General features: G+C 56.0%; 1 protein-coding gene across 5 annotated transcripts in view; it reads left to right on the forward strand.

Annotated features, from left to right (window-relative positions):
• The window catches only part of SNX8 (sorting nexin 8), a 39,129-nt gene extending 20,914 nt beyond the window's left edge, over window positions 1-18,215 (forward strand). For 3 of the 5 annotated variants that reach the window (XM_088016762.1, XM_028091881.2, XM_028091884.2), the window contains exons 2-11: window positions 5,486-5,676; window positions 7,972-8,089; window positions 8,362-8,483; window positions 10,139-10,219; window positions 11,198-11,358; window positions 11,922-12,054; window positions 14,816-14,884; window positions 16,094-16,243; window positions 16,571-16,720; window positions 18,051-18,215. In XM_088016762.1, coding sequence (XP_087872888.1) covers window positions 5,536-5,676; window positions 7,972-8,089; window positions 8,362-8,483; window positions 10,139-10,219; window positions 11,198-11,358; window positions 11,922-12,054; window positions 14,816-14,884; window positions 16,094-16,243; window positions 16,571-16,720; window positions 18,051-18,161 — 1,236 coding nt within the window. In that variant the 5' untranslated portion in view covers window positions 5,486-5,535 and the 3' untranslated portion in view covers window positions 18,162-18,215. Of the gene's footprint in view, window positions 1-4,955; window positions 5,396-5,485; window positions 5,677-7,971; window positions 8,090-8,361; window positions 8,484-10,138; window positions 10,220-11,197; window positions 11,359-11,921; window positions 12,055-14,815; window positions 14,885-16,093; window positions 16,244-16,570; window positions 16,721-18,050 lie in introns of those variants that run through there. The other 2 variants (XM_028091883.2, XM_028091882.2) reach the window with 2 other exon arrangements.
• The last annotated feature ends 310 nt before the right edge of the window (window positions 18,216-18,525 follow it).

The raw sequence follows: 18,525 nt of genomic DNA on the forward strand, positions 1-18,525 counted from the left end.
CTGAGATGGGGCTTGATCTTACGACCCCGAGATCATGACCTGAGCTGAAACCTGAGTTAGACACTTAACTGACTGAGCCACCCAGGCACCTCTTGGGTTCTGGGATTTAAAAAATCAAATTTGGGAAGATTTTAGCAGTTCCTTCAAATATTTGTTCTGAGCCTTTCTCCTTTTGGGCCTCTCATGATGATGATGATGTTGGTGCACTTGATGGTGCCCCACAGGTCTCTGAGGGTCTGTCCATCTCCCTCCTCCTCTCTCCTTCCTGTCCCCTCCAGACCAGACAGTCTCTGTTGGCCTGTCTTCCCATCTGCCAGTCAGATCTGCGGTTGTGTCCCTCTCGTGAATTTTTCATTTCATTTATTGAGCTTCTCCAATCCAGAATTTTTATCCACTTCTCTTGTACAACTTCTGTGTATTGATATGTTCTGTTGCTGAGACCTGGTTCTCCTACTTTCCCTTGGTTCTTTAGAGATGGTTCCTCTTAGATCTTGGAACCTCTTTCAGACAGCTGATGTAAGGTCTTTGTCGAATGAGTCCAATGCCTGGCCCTCCTTGAGGACGGTTTCTGGTGGTGGTTTTTTTCCCCGTGTTTGGCCATCCTTTCTTGTTTCTTTGCATGTCTTACAAACTTTAGTTGTAAACTGGACAGTTTAAATAATACAGTGTGGCAACTCCGAAATCAGATTTTCTTCCCTCCCCAAGGTGTTGCTGCTTATCATTGTTGACTTTATTTAATGACCTCTCTGAACGAATTCTGTGAAGTTTCTTGTGTGGGTGTCGTATGGCTGCCATGACAAAGCACCACAAATTGGATGGCTTGGAACAGCAGTAATGTCTCACAGCCCTGGAGGTCGGAAGTCTGAGATCCAGGTGTGGGCAAGGCTGCTTTCTCTCCGAACCCCATAGCGGAGAGTCCCTTCCTGCCGCTTCTAGAGTCTGGCTGTGGCGGGCCACCCTCTGCATTCCTTGGCTTGTGGCTGTGTGGCTTCAGTCTCTGCCTCTGCGGTTGTGTACCCACCCCTGTGTTGGGTGTCTTGGGCTCCTCATGTGGTCCTCCCTCTTCTTATGAGGACTCTAGTCATACTGGATTGAGGGTCTGCCTACTCCAGTATGGCCTGATTTTTTTTTTTTAATAAAAGATTTTATTAATTGGGCTCTTGGATGGCTCAGATGGTTAAGCGTCTGCCTTCCGCCCAGGTCATGATCCTGGGGTCCTGGGATCGGGTCCCGCATTGAGTTCCCTGCTCAGCGGGAGCCTGCTTCTCCCTCTGCCCCCCCCCCCCCATCTCTCATGAATAAATAAATAAAAAAATCTTAAAAAAAAGATTTTATTAATTTGTTTGAGGGAGAGAGTGCGAGCAAGAGCAGGGAGGAGGGGCAGAGGGAGAGGGAGAAGCAGGTTACCCGCTGAGCAGGGAGCCTGACATGGGACTCGATCCTGGGACTCTGGGATCATTACCTAGCAAAAGGCAGATGCTTAGCCGACTGAGCCACCTGGGTGCCCCCAGTATGGCCTCATTTTAACTAATTATCACATCAATAAATATACCCTGGCTTGCCACACATCTTCAATTTCCGGTGTTCTGAAAAAGTGGGTTCTGACCATTTTTGCTTCTGTCGAAGGGAGGATTTTGGAGGTTCTTACTCTGCCACTTACCGGTGTCACCTACCTTTTATATGTAAGGCATTCGTAGTTCTCATTTGAGTTCCATACGCTTCAGTCATGCACAGGACACAACATAGCAGTGTTGGCATGTTCACGGGGTGGTGCACCCCTCGCCGTGAGCATTTTATCACCCGCCAGAGAAACCCCTTATTTTCCAGTTCTCACTTCCCAGTGTTCTCCCGTCACTGCCCCCTACCCCCAGCCCTAGGCAGGCACCCGTGTGCGTTGTTTCTGTACGTTTGCACGGATTCATCCCATACATCTCCCTTGTGCCTGGCTTCTTTCACTTACCGTCATGTTTTCAAGGTTCATCTATCTTATAGCATGAATCTTTGTATGGCCGACTAATAATCCATTGTATGAGTAAACCGCTTTTATTTATTCCCTGACAGTTGGTGGGCGTTTGGGTTTTTCTGCTCTCTGGATCCTATGAACAATGCTGCCGTGGATGTTTGTCTACAGGTCTCTGTGTGGACACCCGTGTTCACGTCTCAGGTATACTTATAGGAGTGGAACTGTGGGCTCACAGAGGGGCTCTGCCTCATGTTGTGAGGACGTGCCAGGCTGTTCTTGAGGCCAGCCTCTGCCAGCATGTGTGAGGCTTTTCCACGTCCTGGCCAATGTTCACTAGTCCTTTTTTTAAATTAGAGCTGTCACAGTGGGGGATATCTTACTCTGGCTGTGCTTTGCATTTCCATGACGGTCAGTGATGTTGAGCACCTTTTTATGTGCTTTTTGGCCACTGGTGTATCTTTGGAGGAATGTCTATGCAAATCCTTTGCCCATTTTTAAATTGGGTTGTCTCTTTATTTTTACTGTGTTCTAAGAGTTCTTTATGTATTCCAGATATAAGTCCCTCCTCAGATACATGTATTTGCATATCTTTTCTCTGATAAAAATATTCTTCCCGTTACCTTTTGCTTCACTTTTTCCTGTCTTTCCACATATTCTGTGCTCTAGTTACACAAGACTTTGTTTTCCCAGACATGCTGCTTTTCACTCCTGAAAATGCAGTAAATAGCAGCAGATAGTCATTTGGCAAGCTTTCCTTAAGGCTCTTCTGCGTGCCAGGCCCCCCAGCAGCTGGGATGCATCCCCTGGAGTTGGTGCTCAGGCGCCGCGTCTGGGCCCCCTCTCTCATTATCACGGTACTCATAAAGTTACGTCACAGTGGGATTCCCATTCGCCCTGGAGTTTGGATCCTCACGGATTGTGCCCAGCCTTGGGGACCATCTGTAGCCGTGTGCTTAATGTTTATTAACGAGCTCAGTGACCCTGAGCTGTTCGTTACTGTACTCAAGTGGGTACTTGAGAAACACTTGTTGGCTTGTTGACCGAGAGTACATGTGGTCCCTAAATAGACTGGGTAAACACAGTTTAAGGCCATCAGAATATTTTTACACAGAAAGGGGCTGGGTTATTAGGATGGGAGAACCTTCTGGAGCTGTGGTCTCCACATTTTGGCCATTAAGATATTGGGGACTCTTAATATTATGCACACATACTCACATACACACATGTACACACACTCATGTGTGCACACCCATGACATACACGTACATGCTTATACACGTGCACATTTACACTTACACACATGTACACACCCCATACACACACGTGTATGCACTCCCTGTATACACATATAGTCACACTCATGCACATACATAGACCCACGTACACACACGTGCACATTTACACTTATACACATGTACACACCCCATACACACACGTGTACGCACTCCCTGTATACACAGTCACACTCATGCACACACATACCCATGTACACACGTGCACATTTACACTTATAATACACATGTACACACCTCATGCACACACGTGTACGCACTCCCTGTATACATATAGTCACACTCATGCACACACATACCCACGCACACACACACGTGCGCCATTTCCACTTGTACACATGTACACACTCCACGCACACACGTGTACACACTCCCTTTATACACATACGGTCACACTCACGCACACACACACCCACGTACACACACGTGCACATTTACACTTAAACACATGTACACACCCCATGCACACGTGTACGCACTCCTTGTATACACATATAGTCACACTCATGCACACACATATACCCACGTACACACACACGTGCACATTTACACGTATACACATGTACACACCCCATGCACACGTGTATGCACTCCCTGTATACACAGTCACACTCATGCACACATATACCCACGCACACACACACGTGCACATTTACACTTATACACATGTACATTATCCTGTATATATACACTCGTGCACACACATGCTCGCATATGCACACGTACTTCACACTCATGTACACCGTACACATGTGTGCACATGCATCTACACAGTACAAGTTTTAGTAAGTTATGTGCGTGCGTCGTACTACTGTATTATGTATGTTATGTGATGTCACCGGAATGTAAATTGTAAAACGAGAGATGAAAATACGACTAGATTTGCTTCTGTTTTCTTCGTCCTGTGGATGGTTTTCACCCTAGGGTATGCTCCCTCACTTGGGAGCTTACTGCTTTAGAGCACATAAGGTTGAGTTTTTGTGTGGAGTTTTTATGAGGCCCTTGGGGTCCCCAAGTAAGCATTAAGGCCTTAGTTTATTTTGTTTTAAGCTTTAAGGTCAATTAAAGGCAACTACATTTTATATCCTTATTTATTAAAAAAAATTTTTTTTAAGACTGTATTTGTCAGAGAGAGAGAAGTGAGAGCAAGCACAAGCAGGGGGAGCTGCAGGCAGAGGGAGAGGGAGAAGCAGGCTCCCCGCTGAGCAGGGAGCCCGACGCGGGACTCGATCCCAGGACCCCGGGATCGTGACCTGAGCCGAAGGCAGACGCTCAACTGACTGAGCCACCCAGGTGTCCCAAGGCAACTACATTTTAAATTCTAAAATGCTGAGTAATTTCTCAGATGAAAATAGTTTAGTCATTAATTCTGTTTAGGATATCAACCACAACCTTACTTTGAAGTGTTGTTTTAAGAAGTAAATTATGAAAAATGATACAACCACGTTGTAGAAAATTTGGAAAAAAGAGGAAAGAAATCTACATTTTGTTGTGGTTGTTTATAGCAGTGTTGGTTAGAGTAAGACCCCCTCCCCCTCTGTGGGGTACCTTAACTTTACTATGTTTTTTAACCAAAAAGAACTTCGTTTCTTTAGAACTTTTTGTACTAAAAACCAAACGACTTTTTAATGTGACTTCCGTGTTTATTAGCCTGTGATCTCTCTGATCTGTCTTTTGCTGCTCTGTGAGTGAGGTGTGGGTGACTCCTTGTCTGTAGGGAAGCTGAGGTTTGAGGGTGTGATTCTTTGACTTGTGTGATTGGGAATCCTAGCTCTAAGCAAGCATGTGGGTTTTTTACCTACATGGAATTGGAATGTTTTGGCACACGGAGTAATGTGTGTTCACTGTAAAAACAGTGGGACAGAGAAATTATATGGCTCTTTCTTTGGTTCTAACCTTCTTCTGGACTCCAGAGAAAAGGAGGGCTCTTTTTCATGAAACTTGTAAATAGTTCACTTTTTTTCTGTCCAAGTTGAAAACTAGATCCGACTGGTCCTGGATCTGTGGGTGTATTTGCTGATTCATAGGCGGCTGGACACATCACGGCGTGGTGATTGTTAGGAGCAGAAGGAGGTGCCCCTGAGCGCCAGCTCCGCGGCATGAATGAACGGGGGTTGACGTGGCCACAGTCCGGTGCTGAGTGAGCACACGGTGGAGGGAGGGCCGGCTGGTGGCAGTCTCCACTTTCTGAGCAGCTGTTTTTATTGGCCATTTGCTTTCCCTTCTCCAGACTTGCCCACGCCCCAGGTCAGCGAGCGGAGGGACCCACACCCCAGTCGAATGCAGATGCCGCAGGGGAACCCGCTGCTGCTGTCATACACCCTGCAGGAGCTACTGGGCAGGGACACTGTGCAGGTGGAGCTCATTCCCGAAAAGAAGGGCCTTTTCCTGAAGCATGTGGAATACGAGGTTTCCAGCCAGGTAAGGGGCAAACAGTGTGTGCCTGCTGGGAAACGAGGCGGGGCGGGGGTGGCGTGAGGGGAAGGGCCGCAGAGAGAATCCGTGTGCTGGGCTTAAAGGGAAGATCCAAAACTGGACACCGAGAGCCAAGCCACCCAACAGATGTTTCCATAGCCTGCGTGTCCCCACATCTTGTTCTGGCTCAGTCACACCCCCAGCTAGCTCAGCCTGCCCTCCCCATCCCTCTGCTGGGATGCTGCTCAGAGGAGTTCATCCAGTCTGCAGGGCACACGCTGCGGGAGCGGGCCAGCCTGATGTGGTTTTGCAGTGGTGGGAAATCCCTGAGGGTGGAGTGTGGGCTTCGGGTCCCGTTTGGAGGGCAGGATTGGTGTGTGTCCATCTCATCCCCGCTAAGGACGCTGCCCGCGCTGTCAGGGGCCCCCCGATACCGGAGTCGAGGGGGCGCTGGGCACCCGGCTGTGCGTCTGTGCGGAGACAGGGAGGCATCCGCAGTGGTAATCTTCCGTCCCTTTCTCCGTTCTCTGTCTATATCCTGGTGCTGTTGGAATGGATCCTGGGGGTAGTTTTTATTTGGAAACTGGGGATTAAGTCATCGATGAGCCGACAGCATTCTTGGGCCTGTGGAGTCCCGCTGTGTCAGTGGGGGGCGCACAAGGGCAGGCGGAGCAGGGCCCCGCGGGCGCGACAGCGTCCTGCTGCTGTGGGGCTTCGGTTGGAGGAGTCTCTGTCATCCCGGGGAGGAAGCACGTTTTCTGAACCGAGTGGCCGTGTGCGTGTGCTCTCGGAATCGGCAGTCACAGGATTTTTGTTTTGAGGTGTTCTCAAGCTGCAGAGACCGAAGTCGGCGAGTCAGCTTTGTTCTAGTGCGCTTGTGGGTGCTGCTCCCCAGGGGAGGGTGGGTCGGGGGGGGCGCAGCCCCTTCCTCCGTGGGCTGGAGCCAGCGCAGGCGCGTCTCCTCCTTCCGGCCTCGCGGCCCAGGATGTGGTCCAGGGTGTGGTGGCTCCAAGCGTCGGGGGCTGCCCTCCCCTGTACGGGCGCTGGCAGCTGGCCCTTCCCGTGTCGTTCAGGTGCCCCGTTTCTTCAGGAAGTTTGTTGTCCCCGCTCTGCCCGGGCTCCCTCCTGGGATGCGCTGCTCCACCCCCAGCAGCACCCCGCTAACCAGAGGCCGTGGTGGATGCAGATGTGGCACGACGTGTGCTGTCCCCAGCAGAGCAGCCGCCTGACTTTGTGGTTCTCTTTGTAGAGCTTATGGAGTTTTTTTAATGGACGTTACATTTTGGGGGGCAGTTTGAGGTTCACGGCAGAATTGAGTGGAAGGAGCCGAGATTTCCCATATCCCCCTGCTTCCCCCCCACCAGGACAGGCTGCCCCATGATCAGTGTCCCCCAGACGGGGCATTTGTCACGATCGGTGATCCCACGCGGACATGTCGTCACCCAGAGACCACAGTCGGTGCGAGGGTCCCTCTGGGTGGGCGCACATTCTATGGGTCTGGATGGTGACAGCTGGTATCCACCGCCACGTGTCCCACAGTGTTCCCGGCCCTGAAGGTCCCCTGCGTCCCACCTGTTCATCCCTCTGCCCTGAACCCCTGGCAGCCGGCCCCCCTGTGCTTGTGTGTACAGCTCTGCTTCGCCAGGGTGTCTGGTCGTCGGGGTCAGACTGGCTGCTGTCCCCTGAGCAGCGTTATTTACAAGCAGTACAGCGTGTGTGATTTCCAGGATCGATGCTCATACGTGCGTGTCGTGTGAGCTCGGACACGGAGCCAGGTCGGGTTCCTCTGCGCGTGGGGGCTGGTGCTCGCGGAGCCCACGGGTCTGTCCGTGACAGGCGTACGGTGGCACTGAGTCTGACGTCCGCTTGTCCGGCCTTCTGGGCGATGTCTGGTCTGCCGCGACGGTCGGCGCTCTCCCAGGAGGTAGTCGTGCTTGTTGCGCCGGCGCTGCGTGACCGTGTTCGGGAGGGCGCCCGTGGGACGCAGTGAAGAGGGCGTTGTTCACATCGGCTGCCTTTAATGGGGGGTGGGCCCCGCTGTGCAGGCGCAGCCTTCTGCCCCAAGTCCAGTCTCTTCAGGAGAGCCCGAGTAACGGGCGGTGGGGCAGGACGCTCGTGCTGTGCGGCGGTGGGAAGCTGGGTGAGCGCCGCCAGGGAGGACGGGGCTTGTCCTCGGCAGAGCCTGGTGAGGCAGGGTGAGGCACCGAGCCGCACCGCTCCCGCGGGCTCTGGTTGGTGGCGGGGGGGGGGGACAGGGGAGGTTTCTGGTGTCTGAGCACAGGGCCCTCCGTCCTCTTGCAGCGCTTCAAGTCCTCCGTGTACAGACGGTACAATGACTTCGTGGTTCTCCACGACATGCTGCTGCAGAAGTTTCCCTACCGCATGGTGCCGGCCCTGCCGCCCAAGAGAGTGCTGGGAGGTAAAGCTGGGGGGTGGCTGGCAAGGGACGCGCCCAGGAAGGCCGGGCCGGGTCGGGGTGGGAGGGGGGGAGCGCGGCACAACCTGCGCCTTCACAGTGAGCAGTGCCCGTCTTGCCTGTCGGGGGTCCGCACGAGGTGGATCACCGTTGGTTCAAACAAAAGGGACCCATGCCTTTCCCGGTAGATTTCCGCACCGCGGAGCATGTTTGCGGGGGGCTGGGGTGGGGCTGCTGCCCAGCCTGTTTGCTGACCCCATGCTCTCTGCCCGCAGCCGACCGGGAGTTCATCGAGGCCCGGCGGAGGGCGCTGAGGCGCTTCATTAACCTGGTGGCCCGGCACCCCCCGTTCTCCGAGGACGTGGCCCTCCGGCTGTTCCTGTCCTTCAGCGGCCCTGTGAGTACTTCACTGTCGCGGGTGGGGCCTGAGGTTCCCCACACTGCCTGGCATTCTTATATTTGCTTGTTGTCTTGCTCTCCTCGGCTTCGGTGCCCTGATGGAGTCTCCTGCCCACGTGACTGCGCCAAGTGAGATTTACTTCCTTCCCAGATAATGGGGCTGTGATGTCAGGAGGCATCCTTGGCGTTGGCTTGGCAGGATTTGGTGTGTCCAGCTGGAGGTTCTGAGCGCCGTCGCCCTGAAGGCTTTGCTTGGGAGGGTTACGGAAGTGCCGGAGACCCCAGATTGCAATGGGTGTTTCCCCGAAAGCAAATGAGGCCACATTGATGACGTGCCATTGGAAGACTGAGTGAAGTCTTTTTCACAGAGCTGCAGGATAGACCCACATCCTGGGAGACCGTCTCCATGTGGATGTTAATTTCTGTTAGAAACCAAGCGGCTGCGTCTGTCAGCTGTTGTGCAGTGTTCGTTAGCCTTGGGGAGCGAGGCAGAGCCCTTGTTCCCAGTTGGGGAGGAAGTCCCTGCCTTGTCCCAAGGGCAGCCTGCTTGCCTAGGGAGAGGGGTGGAGGTAGGGGCTCCAACAGGGCCACTTTACCAGTGGAATCAGATGGGTCGTCTTCTGTCCGAGGGAACCCCCTTCTCGAGCAGGGCCCTGGGGGGCTCAGTCCCACCCTCTCCCACTGCAGGACACAGATTGTGGAGCCGCAGAGGCAGACCGAGGGGTCTGGGGTCTCCTTGAGAAGGCTTTCCTGCTGCTAGCTCAGGGGTACCTGCCACTGACGCCCCTCTTATGGGACGTGAAGCAGGCACCCCATGAAAGCTTGCTGTGATCCTCTGCCCTTTAGCTCAGAGTGTAGGCCTTTGAACCCTGGGTGCACAGGTTCCTTTAGCACAGGGATCTTTACTGCCAGAGAGGAATGCGGGGGGCCTGGGAGCTGCACACACTGGGCACAGAGTTGGGCAGCGTCCCTGTCCTGGAGGTGTGACCCTTTGCCCTCACACAGATAGGGTGTTGTCCCTGGGACCTCCCTGACTCCGTTTCCTCTGGTAAAATGAGAAAATTAGGACAGATGATCCTCAAGGCATCTCTGAAATTCTAGAATTCCTTGACTCATAAGGAGCTGCAGGTTAGGCTCTCTGCCTGTATTTCCCATGGCTCTTTGTGGGTCCCAGTCTTGGACATGGCTTTGCCAAGGAGGCCTGTGTGCTGCCCACGGGCCCTCCCGGGGCTCTGTGGGCCGGGTCCTGTGGGTCTGTCTGAAGGAAGGAGGACACCTCAGCTCGTCTCTGTGCCCCACGCGGTGGGACCCACCAGGATGTGACGTCTATGGCATGGAGGTCCTCTCTGCTCTGGATGGAGTTCCTGTGTTTCTGGAGAGAGAGCTGCCCTCTGGAGCTGGAGGTTTTGCAGTGCCGGTGTTGTTAAGTCAGGCTTTCCTGGCTGTGGAAGGCCACCCTAAAGGTTAAAGTCAATGGGAAGAAGTCCTGGGAGACACGGTGACGAGATATTCTGGGATGCCTGTGTGACAGCCCTTCAATGGGAACGCGTTCCCTTTGAGGAAGGCCTACATCCTGCCTCCTGCTGACTTCCGTGGTCTTGTACAGACTGTTCTGCAGCTTGGTAGAGCTGGCTGTTCTGTTTCCTTTTGCAGGACGTGCAGAACAAGTTAAAGGAATCAGCTCAGTATGTTGGAGATGAATTCATGAACTGTAAGCTGGCTCCTCGGGCCAAGGTACTTTGCTCGTCGTGACGCGCCCCCTCCAGTCCAGGCAGTGACCACCTGACCCCATGCCTGACTGCGTGCTGGGGATGACGCCGAGGCCTGCTGCATGGTTTCCTCATTTCACCTGCTTTCACCTGCTCAAACGCACAGCTGGTGTCCTGCCAACTTTGCAGATGGGGAGACGGGCCCCGAGAGGCTGCCAAGGTCCCAGACCACCAAGTAGCCCACCCGTAGGGGGCTGAGCATGGTCTGGCCACAGAGCCGGCCAGCTGTCCTGCCACATCCCCAGCCAGCTGTCCTGCCACATCCCCGAGGCTTTTTTTGTGATTCAGGTGGACTCCCGCTGGGTCACTAGCCTCTCGGATTTCAGAGGGGATGGGAGTGTTGCATTGGTTTATTGTAAAATTTAGCAAATCTGTTCTTTCTCTAAAGAGGATTAAGGTGGCTACTGGGTAGCTTTTTCCTTTTCCTTCTTAAACTGCTTCTCCATACGGAAATACGGACTCCTGCCCATGTGCCCACTCCATTCTCTAAGCTTCCTATCTTGTAAGCGTTATGTAGTTAATGTTAATGTTAAAGAAGAGTTCACGTTAATAGGTAGTTAATAGTAAAGCTGGTAAAAAGTGACTCTTGGGGGAGAAATGCGGCTTCCCGGAGGACGTGCCCTCATGCGGAGAGTCACCTTGAGCTTGATGGTTGTTACTGGAGTGTGCCTTCTGGCAGGACCTCCAGTTGGGTCCACTTTCAGTGGACGCTAGAATCGCCATCTCCTGGGGCCACTCAGCTTAGTGTTTGTGGTATATGTGTGATGTTGGTTTCTGTTTTTTTTTTTGGACAAGAAGGGAGGCCCCGTGAGGCCCCCACATGGCCTGGCGTCTGGGCCCACAAGCTGCTCCGTTGCTGGGCTTCTTGCCTGCCCTGATGGGCATTGTCTCCAAAAGGCCCTTCACGGCCAGTAATGCGCGGCCTTGCTGTCCTCCCTGCCAGGACTTCCTCCCGGCCGACATCCAGACTCAGTTAGCCGTCAGCCGGGAGCTCATTCGGAACATCTACAACAGCTTCCACAAGCTTCGCGATCGGGCTGAGCGGATTGCATCGAGGGCCATCGACAATGCTGCTGACCTTCTCATATTCGGGAAGGAGCTGAGGCAGGTGCCCCGCCGGGGGAGGGATCTGCAGACTTCGTGGCAGAAGGCGTTTTACCATAGCGACGCCCATTCTGACCAGTTTCACTGTTAGAAGGCGAAGGAGAGGGTTGGGGAAATGGGTTATGGAATTTAGAAGGACAAAATGAGAATTTAGGCAGGGAAGAAGGGTGGATCCCTAAACAGACGAGTGTGTGCCAGTAGGTCACACGGCGTTTTCCCTGCTGTCAGGACTAGACTGGAAAAGGATGGCACGAACTGTTCACGCTCCTCTGGGTGGAGGGGCAGCGGATGGTCAGCCAGGAACGCACCCTCCTCCGCAGTCCCCAGAATTCTGCCTCGCAGGCCCACATGTGCACACCCGTCCCTGGGGGGCTTGTTGACCAGAAGTGGCTCAGGAGGCCTGGGGCGGGGACTGAGGTCCTGCCTTTCTGACAGATGCTCAGATGTCCCCAGGGACCGCTCTTCGTTGGCAGAGGTTGCCCTGGGATGACATGTCATGCTGGATGGCCAGCTTGGCTCCCAGGCCTTGAGTGTCTTGTCTCCTCTGTTTCTTTTTCCCTTAGTGCTTTGGGGTCTGACACGACCCCGCTCCCCTCCTGGGCCTCTCTGAACAGCAGCACGTGGGGGTCCCTTAAACAGGCGCTGAGAGGCCTGTCCGTTGAATTTGCACTGCTTGCTGACAAAGCTGCCCAGCAGGTGAGTGACGTTGTTGTGCTCGGTGCCCGTTCTGAAGAGCACCTGTCCCTGTCTAACGGACGCAGGGACCTCTTCTTACGTGGACTTTGGAGTCCTCTGTCCGGAGTGAGTGGGTGTTGGTCTTGGTTGGAACTGCATGTCCCCATCTGTTCCGAGTGGCTCCCTGTGAGCCCCTGACCCTCTGAAGATGGTTGCCCATGACAGACTGGGTGCTGCTCCTTTGAGGGTTGATTTTGCTGAGATGAGAAGCTATAATCTGTCCTTGAAAACGTAATCTCGGACTTCCCCGCATGCTTCTGTGTGGACCAGGTAGTTCCCACTTTGCTATCCTAGTCAGCAAGTACTTGGTTCCTTGATAACTTATCAGGACAGTAAGTAAGCTCCGGAGCTCCGAGAGAGCCCATCTCCATTCCCCGCAGAGACCCAGTTAGCCTCCGGAAATGCTTCTGCTGCACGCGCAGGGGCCTTGTGGTCCTTGGGGATCGATTTGAAGGTCCACAGTTTACTGGCAGACGGAGAGGCTCTTTTGGGTGCTTTGATGCTATAAAACCCCTACGTGACTTTGAGGGTGAGTGTTTGCGGCCTGGTTCTTGGGGAAATGGTCTTTAGGCTGGTAGTAAATAAATTAAAATGGTGTACCTGTGAAGGGACTTGCTGCCTGTCTGACGCTCGAAGCTCCTTAGTAGCAGGCTGGAGAACACGGTGACGGTGGTGGACTCTGACCGTGGAGCTGGGGGATTTTCAGGCTCAAGGTGGGGCCCTCAGAGGCCCAGGACGTCTCTAAGTTCTGAAAAGGAAATTTGATCTCATTGGCTGGTACGGAAAGTCCTGGGTTTTCTTCCTCTGTGGTCCCGGTGCCTGTGTGTTCCTGTTAGAAACTGAGCGTAGGGTGTTGTTGGCGTTTCTCAGAATTGGCGCCGGGCCCAGTCCCTCTCCAGGCCTGCCAGGTGCCCACGTGTCCGCCGCGGGGAGGCCTGGCACCGTGCTGTGGGAGGTGCGGCGGCAGTGTCGTGTGCTGGGCCTGTGCTCGGGTTATGTGGCTTCCTGGGCCTGTTCCGCGTCCGTGAGAAGCAAGGGCTGGATGAGGTCATTCGGACACTTTTCATGGAACCTGTTGGACTTTCCTCAAAGCTCATTTTGAAACCTAAAATTGAAGCTGTCCTGGTCCCTCTCAGGGCCCAGGTCTCCTGGGCCCACACAGCTCCCAGTTCAACAGGCAGCCTCATGGCAGGGGTGGGAGAGCGTGTGGGGTGCACGGTGAATCCCCAGGCGTCCCGCAGAACGGAAACTCCTGACTCCGTCGTCTCCTGTGTTTTCCGACTGAGCTTTGGACGCTGTGTTTCTGCCTTTGAAGTGGGAGAGAGGGTTCAGGCTTCTGATGTGGTGAAAGTTCATAGTTTGAAGCTGACCCCCAAGCTCTGAGATTCTCTGATAGCTGGCGGATGCTGCTTTGAAATGTGATGACTGAGGAAGTGCCACTTCCTGACTATTCCTCGTGGTTTTCACGTTGAAGTGAAATTAATATAGTTTTAATGTGAAACTGGATCAAACGACCGTCAGGACTTTCATCCAGCACAGCTGGGGTTCTGTTCACTCTCACTGCGCGAGGAAAGACATCCAGGGGCTGGTTTTCCTCACTCCGTTTCCACACGCCCTGGTTTTATTCTCCCCATACCTGTTAGGGGCCCCAGGTCGCTATATCCTGGCCGGACAACGGAGGCTCAGGGGGGGCTGTTGTTTCCATGCTGACAGGATGGTGCTTTGGGGTCTGAACGAGAACGGGGACTTAGCCAGTGACGTGACCTGCTGCTAGACCGAGGAACCTCCGTCCTCCTGTGGCCCTCCACTCAGTCAGGCGGGAGCAGGGCACCTGTGGACCTCTGGTGTTTTCCTTCCAGGTTTAGAAGACCTGGAACATGCCTGTTATTTTCCTGTGACCTTATTGGCTCGAGTCTTGGCTGTGGGTGTGGGAATGAGTAGCCTGGAACCTCTGAGCTCAGCGGGCATGAGTCCCGGGTCCCCTGAGTTGGTGGCAGAACCCGGGCAGGAGCCCCTGGCTCCCAGGGCAGTGCTTGTAACGTGGTCAGATTCGTCCCCTCCCCCTGTCTTCCCATCTTCTGCCTCCTGGCTGCACCCTCTACACACACAGTCCGATGCGTGGTTCCTGAGGTGAGCTTTTCATGCTGTGCCGTAGCTGGAGCTCTAGAGGTTGTGAAAAGGGCTCTTTTCTCTGAGGAGCCCACGCTGCACCTGGGGGAGGTGAGGTGCTCACCAAACAGCTGAGAGGTGCTTGGTGAATGCCTAGGAAGTGTTCAGCAAACACCCGGGCAAGGTGCTCAGCAGGTGTCGGTGCCTGAGGGACATGAGCTGTGCTCTAGAGCCCTTCAGGACGTGTGGCTGTGAGCACGGTGTTAGAACAGGGGGGTCCCAGGAAGCCAGCCCAGCCCCACCGCACCGTGGCTTTGGCATGCTGGGGGGCCCAGTGCTGTGGAGCGACAAGCACGAGAGGGCACATGACCTTGGGGACTGAGGGTGTGGGCACATGACCTTGGGAACTGAGGATGTAGTTTTCAACCAGCCGCCGGGTTCTGTGGCTTCCCTGCCTCATGTTGGGGGGCCTTCGTGTGGGAAGGTGGCTCTTCTGTAGAGCTGGCTGGTGGCTGTGGGGGGGAGAGCCAGCTCAGGCCTGTGTATGGGGGGCCCTGGCCGGGGCTCTGGGTCCTGTGGTGCTCGGTGTTGGTCACCCACCCTTGTTTTCTAGGGCAAACAGGAAGAGAATGACGTGGTGGAGAAATTGAACCTCTTCTTGGATTTGCTCCAGTCCTATAAAGTGAGTCTGGCTGCTCCTTGGCCAAGGACAGAGGTTTTGAGAAGGATCCATGATCTTTCAGGGGTGTGACTCCAGAGGAGTGGACGAAGAGCTGCGAAGCCAGGGCTGTGGAGGGAAGATGGGCCGTAGGCAGTCTTGCCAGAGTTATTTCCCCTTGGGTTCTGCCGGTGCTCTGGGCTGTGGCCCCAGCAGGTGTGCAGACAGGCCTCTGTCTTCCCTTGGTCTGAGAATGGCGGGTGTGAGTGTGTGTGTGCATGTGCATGAGTGCGTGTGTGTGTTCACGTAGACACGTGCATACACGTGTGCATGTGTGGTATGTGTGTGTGCACACGTGTGCACGTGTGTGAATGCACGAGCACCTTATATATACGCGTGCGTATACGTGTGTCCCCACACGTGTGTGCGTGTGCACGTGTGACTGTGCACATGTGTGTGAGAAAATATGCTCGCTCCCTACACATACGTGAGGGGCTGGCCTAGCACTGAGGGAGGTTGCCTCTTCTGTGGGCAGAGGTTCTGGGAAGTCCGACTCCAGCTCTGGGTAGGGCTGGCTTCTGAACCGTGGCGGCTTCGGTGATGGGCTGGATTGTCTGTGAAGCCAGAGAATGCTTCGTGCTGAGCTCCAGGGGAGGGGCCCCGGGACTTTGAGGAGGTCCCAGAAGGGATTTCTCTGTTAAGTTGGATGGTAGCGAGGTCCCCTTGAGGTCCCAGCACTGTGATTCTGTGGCCAGTATTTCCCACAAGATTACTGCTTGGGGCTATTTCACGGCTCCAGGGAAATGCCAGTGCATCTTCCTTTCGGAGACGGGTCTTTTTGCTGCTGGAGGGACATGGGCTTCCTGAAACTGGGCAGCGGAAAAGTCGGAGACCCATCTTCCGTGTTCCCTGTCCGTCTTCCTCTGTGGATAGGACCTAGTTTATGTGGGTTTTCGGTTGGTGGTGCTGATTTGCACTGCAGCCCCTCCTGGTTTCACCTGGGGCCCGTCACCTGAACCATCCCGTTCCACGAATCCTCCCTGAGTGTGCAGTGCGTGGGAGTGCGTGTGAACGGTTTCTAAAGAGGAGGGGCTCGCATGTGAACAGCGCTGACTTCGAAGCCTGTGTGTGTTTCCCGGTCTCCTCCCGCTGCCTCCCCCGGAGGGGACGGCTCCGGTCCCGGCTGGCTGGTGGCTGAGCGCAGGTGCAACCCCCCCCCCCCCCCCCGCACAGGAGCTGTGTGAACGGCATGAGAAGGGCGTGCTGCACAAGCACCAGCGTGCACTGCACAAGTACAGCCTGACGAGGAGACAGATGCTGAGCACCACCGTGCAGAGCCGCGAGCCCGATGCCGCGGAGCAGCTGGAGTCCCGCATCGTCGAGGTGCTACTGGGGGCGGGGGCGGGCGGCCCGGGGCTGCAGGCCTGGCCTGGCTGGACCCTGGAGCTGTACTCTGGGGCCTGGCCCCTGAGCTTCCGGCGCGTCGCTGCCCGGGGCTGGTGTAGCCGGCGGTGGGGGTGGGCAGGTGGCCCTGCGGTGCCCAGAGTAGAGCCCTCGGGGCGCCTGGTTGGGGTGAGTGGCCTGGAATTTTCCTCAGTGCTGATGCAGGGAAGGGCTTGAGGCCCCGGGCTCGGGGAGAGGCCGTGTGTTGGTGTGGCGCTCTGCAGCGTCTGCTGGGCCAGGTACAAGGGGCGGCTCCTCTCTCTGCAGCAGGAGAATGCCATCCAGACCTTGGAGCTTCGGAGCTACTTCTCCTTGTACTGCCTGCACCAGGAGATGCAGCTGGTCCACGTCTACCTGCCCCTCACCTCCCACATTCTCGGGGCCTTTGTCAACTCACAGATCCAAGGGCACAAGGAGGTGGGTTGGCCAGCCCCTCGCCGTCTGGGAGCCTGGCACTCCTGCAGCCGGCCTTGCGGCATTACTGGGGAGCACGGGGTCCGTAAACAGGCAGGGTTCACGTCTGCTATCTCACACGTAGGCAGAAGAGCAGTGGCAAAGTTGTCCTCACGATTCTTGGAGGGTGGGGGGCAGCGTGAGACCACGATGGAAGCATTCCTCCTCTCCTGGAGGGATTCTGGAGTCGGGTAAAGTGCAGTGTCCCCTGGAATGGAGAGAAGAGAGGGTGGGGCATCGGTGAGAGAAGGCAGGGGTTGGCGCAGACCCCGGGTCCGCGTCCTCCGGCCGGCGGCTCCTGCACTGCTGGGAACAAGCCCTCTGCTTGGCCGGAGACGTGGCAAGCTCCGTGGACGCCTGCTGGCCCCAGGAACCCAGAGCTGCGTAGTGCTAGCTTGTCTTGGACTCCTCGCGCTTCCGTGAACGGGGGCAGGCGTGTCCCTCTCCAGACAGCCTAGAAGGGGGTGTGTGTCTAGGGTTGAAGAAACTCGTGTACAGTCCCCGTGTGGTTCTGCCTTTGCTGGCGGCTGCTGACGTGGTGTGTGCTGGGTTGGGTCAAGTCCTGGCGGCAGCCCCAGCAGCACAGTCACCTGCTGGGGGCGGGGGGGGCGCGTCTGCCTGTGGCCACCTGTAGCTCCCTGGTCCCTTAGGGATGCTCAGGCCAGAGTCCCTAAAGCCTGGGCCGCAGTCCCGGCTCTGCGCCTGTTAGAACTCTCCAGCCTCGGCGTGTTTAATCCCTGTGGCAAGTTTCCGTTGCTGAAGGACGGTGTGTGCTGTGCGCCTGCCCGGCCTCCAGGATCGGCATGGGACCCGGAGGGTGATGGGCTACAAGCATCTGAGACTGCCGCGTCCCCATCCCTGGGGAGCGTCCCGACGTGTCAGCCAGAGAGGAGTGGGCCTCTCCCGCTCTGGTGGAGGCCCGCGCGGGGCCCCGTGCGGGTGGGCTCGGGTCTGGGGAGGCTGACTCCGAGCCGCCCTCCTCCCCGTGCCGCTGGTGTCCGCTCCTCAAGCCGGATACCAGCGTGCGAGGGAGCGAGCGCTGCTGCATGTCTTACCCCCACTTGCTGTCTGGCGCGGCTTGTCCTGTGTGACCCGCTGCACTGGGAGGCCGGTCCTGGCGGAGCCCACCTGCCGGGCGCGCGTGCGGCGCACACCGTTCCTCCGCTTTCAGTGTCCCCTGTGGAGGAAGGGGCTGAGATGTGGCGAGGGGAAGGGCCAGCTGCCCCCCTGGTCCGGTCTGGTGGCATGGGGCTCCTCGGCGGTTTCTCACCCTGTTGTGCTCCCTCTCCTCCAGATGAGCAAGGTGTGGAACGACCTGAAGCCCAAGCTCAGCTGCCTCTTCGCGGGACCCAACAGTTCCCTGACCCCACCGAGGCCCCTGGAGGACGGCGTGTCTCCTCAGTAGTGCCAGTGGCCTGGGGCGGGAGCCCGGGCGGCCTCACTAAAACCTCTTTCCAAACGGTGTGTTCCTGTTTAATTCCCTTCAGACAGCGGCTGCCTCCCCCCCCACCACGGGGTCCCTGGTGTTGGGTTGATGCCCGGGCCGGGAGGGGCCAGGGTCTGGGTGCTGCCCTCCTGGGGAGCAGGGCCGAGGACACGACCCCAGGGCTCTGAGCGTCCACAGAAGCCAGAGGCCACAGGGATCTGCTCAGCCGCCCCTGCCCCTGTCCCCCTACCCCCCCCCCCCCCCAACAGTGCCTGTGAGTCTGGCGAGGAGAAGTTGAGGGTCCCTGGAATGGTTTTCTCTGATTCCCAGAGGTCACGGTGGC

This window comes from Eumetopias jubatus, unplaced genomic scaffold (assembly GCF_037043125.1).
Source record: "Eumetopias jubatus isolate StellerSeaLion01/CBP00866 unplaced genomic scaffold, mEumJub1_p1.0 scaffold_12, whole genome shotgun sequence".
Taxonomy (NCBI): Eukaryota; Metazoa; Chordata; class Mammalia; order Carnivora; family Otariidae; genus Eumetopias; species Eumetopias jubatus.